Genomic DNA, 7,872 nt, shown 5'->3' with positions numbered 1-7,872 from the left:
TCTTAAAACATACATAAAAGATTAATTTTTTGTTTCAAAAAAATTATTATGTTTGTGTGTATTATATTGTTGGATCATTTCTTTTTAACAAATACGAGTATTAATTTTATATTCGTATGCTTTGAAATACACATTGCATAGGTTTATGTACGTAATTTTACATTAACATTCCAAAACATATGGAATATTATAAAACCAACATTATTCTATTATAGCTAAATAAAATCCCTGGCTATTTTTAATTCTACCTTTATAAAGAGTACATCATATAATTTCTCAAAAAAAAAAAAAAAAGTCATATAATTTATCTAAGATTTAGGAATAAATAAAAACTAGAATATGATTTTGATCAACAAAATATTATTCCCGAAATCAGAAAAAAGCAAAGAAATAAAGAAAAAGAGGAAAATAAAAAGGGTGACTATTTCCCTTTTAAGCAGGAGCCTCTCTTTATGAAAAGCTAATGGAAGAAACTATTTAAACTTGTTAATCATGAACAGAAACAACATCATTCTAGCATTAACTCTAATTTAATTGAAGGCTTTAAAAGTAACCTTATCAAAATTAAAAATAAAACTGAAATTTATTTCTTTTTCAAAAATGCAGTGACTTAAAAAGTGAGTTATACTTTTTGGTAAATTGCGATCACGCGAAATCTTTGGCACTTATTGGCACCACATCAAACTCATTTTTTTTGTAACTTTATAAAATTTTCTTCAGTAGTCCACAAAAGACAGCCTAAAAAAGGGTGAAAAGATTACTCATTCAAGTGAGTTGTATCTTGTATGACGCATATAATTATATTTTTAACTTGTACTAAGTCCAAATTATAGACAATTTAACATCATATTAGGTAAATTCAAGATCTATCTTAATCATTTTCACATTACAAAGGATTTAACATGGAATTAGTCATGCATGGAAGAGCTATTTGTTAAATATCTACCTAATTCGTACACACCATATATTCCTTATTAGTGCAACAATGCAAGTAAAAGTGGTTAAATTGATTGATCGTAAATGACCTGATTTATACCTGATACTATACACAAATCTAGATATGTGACGTTGATTGGAAGCTGAAACCATGTGGTCCATACCAACTCGAATTGATCACTATTTGAAATTGATTATGGCTTTAATTAAACAGTTTATCATAAAAATTTAATAGACGTTATACTCAAAATTGACCCAAATCCATCTAAATGACACACCACTTGAATGCAATCTAAATGAAATTATCTTAATCTAACAGACTTATTTTTAGTACATGTCTACATTATTAGATAATAGAGGTCTTAAAAGATTAACAAGACGTACATTAACCTCCATCTATAAACACTGAAAACACATCTAGTCAAAAAATACATGCAATTATTGTTATGTTGTATTAAACATGTATGTAATTGATTCCAAAATCAATATTGAAAATCAATAGATTTCATTATTCATCCCAAAAATATCTAGTTTCATATGCATTTCTGTCATTCACTTCCTAGGTCAAATTATAGATATAGTAGCTAAGTTATAAAAGTAGATGATTAGATCCATGAGAAAAGAAGCAGCCAATGAAAAAAAGACTAAAATACCCTAATCATTGACTTGAAGAAAAACCATAAGAAGCAAGGCCAGGTGGGTGCACAAAATTATAAATAAGCCACCGCCATGAATGTAACCATAATTTCATTTTGTATTCTTATAATATAAAAAAGTATGTAACCCCACATTTTAGCCAACAATTCTCAATTACAAATCTATTATGATCTTTATTGGGTCCCAAAAATCCCTCATCCAAATAGCAAGGAGACAGCCTCTTCTGGTGCACAAAAGATGTAACATGACATTTCATTTCATTTCCTCACTAAACAAATTGCACTACAATACAACAGTACAATACTCGAATACGTCACGATGTGTAAAATTACTAATTTACCCTTAAAGCGTACCCCTCGGGAATGCTCGAAATTCATTTTTAGCCGGTTTTTTCCGTCTTTTAACCGTTCGGCCGAGTGCAAATAAGGTACATGATCAAAGTATACTAATCACAAAAGCAACATACATAATTATATATTACAGACAAACTCATGACAGTAACTAAGTAAACCACTAAGAGAACACTTTAAGACAAGGGCTTATGAAAAGCATGGGGCCTAATCAATTCAGGCTAAGAAAGAAAAGCAAAGAAAAGATAAAGGGGCCCTCTTTAAAGAAATGAAAGCTCAAGAAAGAATAATAAGAGGTAAAAATAAAAAGTGGGGGCCTTTTTTAACTTAATGCGCATGCTGCTAAGAAGCCATATTAGTCTTTCTTCCTTCAAATTTCAGGGTCCCTGCCTTGGGTCGTTTTCCAGCACAAACAAGCACTAGTCATCCCCCATGCGTTCTATTCCAAGACTTTTTCGACACCCGAAAAGGTATTACTATCATTACTCGTCAACAATGACAATGAACGAGGCCTCATTTCGTGCAATGATGACCACCATTGGATTTGATCTGAGGCCGTAGATCTCACCTTTGCACCCTCTAGCTATGTGTTTATTACGCAATTATGTACAATCCCAGTAGAAGAAAATAACAGCGTAAAAGGACCTACTTACAAGCGGAGTTCCTCACTCTGGCTTTGAGTAGTACGTTAAACAGATAACTTGGACTGTGACTAAGGACGTTCAATTTAGAGGTTCGTAGGAGCTGGAGCTATCTGGATCTCCTGATGACATGGTCTCAGCATTGTACTTCAAACCTTTTAAATAGCTGATGGCTTCGTCTAGGATCACTAATGGATCCTTGCTCGTCAAACCAGGAATTATACCTTCAAGAACTCTCAATGTATCATGGATTTTATCTTTTCTAGGTCTCTTGGTACCAATCGTAGGACACATTCGCTCACTGGGAGCATCGATGAAACCTCCATCATTGACATCCTCATATGCAGGGCTATGCCGCATTCTGTTAAACCCACCATGAAGGCCTTTCTGTCGCTTTGAAGATCTTTCTAAACTAGCCACTTGATAATAAAAATCTTTTTCACCCTCTTGGTCCTCCTGCTTCTCACAATCTCTGATCTCTTTGGCCAATGGAGAGTGACCACTGCTCACTTCATCATCATCCTCACCATCACAATCATCATCTTCCAAGCCATCATCATTATCATCATTGTCATCCTCAGAATAAAGCAAGGCATTAATTTCTTCTGTGTCTTCACGCATTTCACTGATTTCGTCAATAATTTCATTTTCACCTGACTCCTCACATAAAGCAGGTGTCTTAGTCCAAGCTTGTTCGATGATTCTTCCTTGTTTTTCAGCAAGATATTGGTGGCATGCACCAAATGACTCTTCAGCTGGCAGATTCCAAGCAGGACAAGTAGTAGTTAGTGGAGTTGTAAGATTCTCCACCCGAGGACACAGAGAACTAAAGATAAGTCTAGTTTCATTTCCTGACCGATCAAAAATGAGAAACTTCTTCTGTTGAGCAGAAGGTAATTCACACGTTGATGGCTTCTCACCACCACCAACTCGAGCTGGAAACAGAGGATTCTGTTCTCCGTGATATTGATTTTGAGTAAGTGGGGTCTGAGAATGAGGAACAGATTTTTGTATTGAGCCATAACCTTCAATCGTAAGGCCTGTTTCGGGATATCCAGAATACCCAAATCCATTCAAGTCCAAGTTTGCTGAAACCCTGCAAGGGTTTTTAGAAGCAGGCAAAAACTCGTGTTGCCTGTGCTCAATGGGTGCAATCATGCAGTTTCTGAAAGCAGATGATTCCAAAGGAAAATGTTGCTGACAAAGCCAAGAGCTACTAAGCTCAACCATTAAACTGAAAAAACCCACCTAAAGTTGGAAAGGGAGAAATTTTATTAACTATTACACAAACCAGATGAATATTTTTTACGAGAATGAATGGTAATAAGTTTTGATACTAACCAATATTATAGATGCTTCAATATGATATATTCAGCCTCTCCCTCAAGATTATAATAAAGAAGAAAAAAACGCGAAATATTCAACAGAAAACTAACAACAGCTAGTGCAAATCCAATCTACGTTACAGGTTTAAGCAAATGACGAAAATACTCAGCCTGCAGGCAACAAAAAATGAATATAATCAATAGATACTCAAAAGCTCATCTTCATTAGCAGAAAACAATGCATCAAATTGAGTTGAAAGGGAGTGATTGACACATACCTGGCAATCCTGCAAAAGTTGAAAACAAGCTATAACTCTAACTATTATGGTTGCTTTTCCTGCGATCCCATTCTCATGCTTCAATGCCCGAAATCTTGACTGGCTTGCTCCTTGACACACCATAACTACTACTAAATCCTTTCAGATAATACCCTCAAAATGAGCTATAAAAGAGACCGAAATACTACTACCACTGCTACAAACAAGGAAGGATGATTTCTAAGGAAATGAAAGAGGCCGAATTACTGAAGGAGAATGACACCAAAGGGATATTTTAGTGGAATGGTAGTTAAACGCTGACAAAGAAGGAAGACAATAATACTACAAGTTCTAAACTAGAACAACTCTATATCTATTCTTAAATCTAGATAATAATGTACCAAAACCAGGGAACGACGGCGACGTGGTTAGATCCCATGGTAAATGATGAAAAATTCAGTTAATGACTTATTGAAAATCAACGGAAAAAGGGTGACACTTTACAGGATAACCTTACAGTACAAGTTCAAAGAGATAACATAGCGGTGTACATCAATGGAAGAGCAGAACCAACACATGCTGTTTTATCCCTATCCCTGAAGTTTGCGAAACCACAAAACCTAAAGGTAAATAAAGATCCTGCACGAAAAAATGACAGCAATTTAACAACAATATATATGATTTTCTAGATGAAACAGAAACAACAACCAGTATGAATTCTCATATTGAAAAGGGTGTAAGAGCAACAACAACAGCAACAACAACCACCAGTGTGAATTCCGATATCTAAAGGGGACGAAAGAGCAACAAGCCTAATACAATAACCAGTATAAATTCCGCCATTCGCGGCAAGGCAGCTAAATATGTACACAGCCTAACCTTCAATCAGTAAATACTAAGAAGAAAGGTAGTAAAGAATCATGCTATAAGTATAACAAGCTACAAAGTATAATTCATACTCAAACTTTCAAAAAAAATTCAGAACAACAAAAACATACATAAACTAAATTCACATATGATACTGATTCATGAGGCTACAAACTTTAAAGCTGCAATTTAAATAATACAGTACTCCTTAATGAAGTAAATACAAACTTTGAAGCAGCAAATTAATAATTACGGAGTATAAAATTACCAAGTAATCACTTTACTTTCTTCTTTGTACTCGTAAGATAATTATATATTTAAACATCAAGATTCAATCTAACTTCCGTCATCTTTTCTTCAGTAACATATCAATTACCAAAAACCCTAATTCTCATAATTAACTAACAACAATTTGAGATTATGGGTACACCCAAAATCATAAATTTCTTTCAAACCCATAAAAATTTTAAGAATTAATTGACAAAACAAACATGGGGTTTTAACTATTGGGTAAATATATTCTATCTTCAGCTACAATTCACCAAACAACAATCAATTCTTAATCTCTTCAATCTTACCAAACAAAAATTCATAACAAAAATCAAAACTTACCAACTAATTTCAGGTGAATGAAAAAGATGGGAAATTGCTGAGTAGTTTGATCAGATGAACCAATTACTGACTGCAAACTGCAAATAAAGGGAGAAAGAAAGAGTTCAGGAGAAATGGTGGGTGAAGAGAGAGAGAGAGAAAGAGGGTGAGAATACAACAGTCAAAAAGGGGTGAGAAGGCAGAAGGATGATTTTATAGAGATTTTTTTTTTTTTTTTTTTGATGTTGTTAAAATTAAATTAAATTAAATCAAAGAAGATAAAATGTGATCTCACTGGATTACCCCCAACCTTTTTTGTATGCAGTGTCAAAAGTGTCAACCGCACGGGGGTAATATTTTGCCAAACTCTTTAATGACATGCCATTAAAGAATAAAGAGTATAATACTAATAAAGAACATATAAACCGATGAAATGACACAGGCTATTTTCGTTTTCAAAGTTTGACTTAGGATGAATAAAGAGTATAATACTATTAAAGAGCATGCGTTTTTTCAAAAAAAAAAAATACTAATAAAGAAAATATAAACGGATGAAATGACACATGCTATTTTTGTTTTCGAAAGTTCGACTTCGGATGTATAAGGTTATCAAAATTCAATGTACTATTGTTTCAAAAAAAAAATTAAATGTACTATAATTAAAAAATATATATAATTATAATCTATGGATAAGATATAATAAGATAAGATGAGTAAAAATCAGGTTAATAGAATGATCCCTTATAGTATATTTGGAGTAAAAAGTTGGTGGTGTGAACATGTGATATGTTATTATCCTCCTAGTCTAAAAAAAATCTACCAAATTTGCATGTTTAAAATTTGAACAAAAAAATGAAAGAGGGGAAGTCTAAAAAAAAAAACACAAAAAAACAACTAGTAGGTGGTGCCTTGGTGTGCATCTTTTTAAGTAAGAATGATGGATAAGTTGATGAAGTTGGGTGAGACATCCATGTCAATTTGTCAAACCAGTTTATCAATAAGATGTAAAAGTTTGGGAAATTGATTTTAAGTCATTATTTTGTGTGAGATTGATTTATTCTGGTATAATATACCATCCCTTCAAAGCTTTATTGATTAGAAGTATGTTTACCACCTTAGTTTTAGTTAACTAAAATTATTTCTATTTATTGACTTGATTTCAATTTTGCTAAGTAAATTGAATTTGCGAATAGAAATGTTTGATATTAATAATCTGATCTAGTTGTTTTCTCTTGTTTTGTATATAGAGTTTTATCAATTATAAAGTATGATTGCTTAAAACTCGTATTTATACACGTATCTAGTATTTTTTATGAAAAATAAGGTTTAAACCCATAGAATATTACTCCGTATAATTATTGCATGTATGGTCGTAGAGTTCTATATATATCTTTTACCCCTAGAAAATGTCCACCTAATTCCATAAATCTATAATTGTTATGCATGGTACTCGTAACAAACAGTACAATACCAAAATTGTGCATGTGTTGTATTTTCACTTGTTTCTTTTTTATGCAATTGTACATGTGCCGACGTGCAGTAGATAATGTTCATCTATGGATGAATGCCAAAGAAGTTTATACTGGCCGCCAATTAGGCAGTCATATGTAACATCAACTATATGATGTTTTCATATTTTACTATTTATATATGTACTATTTCGTTTCATATTATTTGCAACAATTTAAAAGTACGTGTAAGTAAAAAGTCTATAATCCTGAGACATTACATAATTTTATACCAAAAAAAGTATCAAATTTTTTGTGATGTATATCCACTTTTATGGTTTTATCTCTTTATCTTGTGACGTAAACTAAATATCGATGTATTAAAAATTTATGTAGAATAATCCGAAGTAATAATTTTAGTCATACATAAACATCTTGATAAACAAATACGTATTACTTAGCACAAACAAAAACTAGTTTCATGCTATTAACTAAGCTTTTCTATCATAGTCGAAATGAGAGAAGTCCAACTACCAGTCAAGAAATTAAAGTACATTATGTCATTAATTCATGATGCTATTACTATACTACAAATAGTCCATTTGATTGCTCCACAAGTACATGTAATTAATTATTTAATTTCTTAATCCTAAAATGAAGATCACTCTCCACTAACCTTGTAGAAATGTATGCTTAATCAAATTATAAGATTTTAAATAAATTTCCCCATCACTTTTGATGATCTTTAATTGGAGGATTTAAGCTTGACATGGAGATTGATTCATTGATAGATTGATACC

General features: G+C 32.3%; 1 protein-coding gene across 1 annotated transcript; it reads right to left on the bottom strand.

Moving 5' to 3' along the window:
- Positions 1-1,820: 1,820 nt before the first annotated feature.
- Positions 1,821-5,972, bottom strand: LOC110738080 (transcription factor bHLH143-like). The gene is made up of 4 exons (XM_021918453.1): positions 5,646-5,972; positions 4,188-4,805; positions 3,926-4,080; positions 1,821-3,832 (listed from the first exon to the last, which is right to left on the bottom strand). Exon 4 carries the CDS (start codon positions 3,812-3,814, stop codon positions 2,666-2,668), a length of 1,149 nt encoding a protein of 382 aa, XP_021774145.1. The 5' UTR covers positions 3,815-3,832; positions 3,926-4,080; positions 4,188-4,805; positions 5,646-5,972; the 3' UTR covers positions 1,821-2,665.
- Positions 5,973-7,872: the final 1,900 nt, after the last annotated feature.

The sequence above is a fragment of the Chenopodium quinoa genome, unplaced genomic scaffold, assembly GCF_001683475.1.
Source record: "Chenopodium quinoa cultivar QQ74 unplaced genomic scaffold, ASM168347v1, whole genome shotgun sequence".
NCBI lineage: Eukaryota > Viridiplantae > Streptophyta > Magnoliopsida > Caryophyllales > Amaranthaceae > Chenopodium > Chenopodium quinoa.
This window is presented reverse-complemented; position numbering and strand designations above follow the sequence as displayed.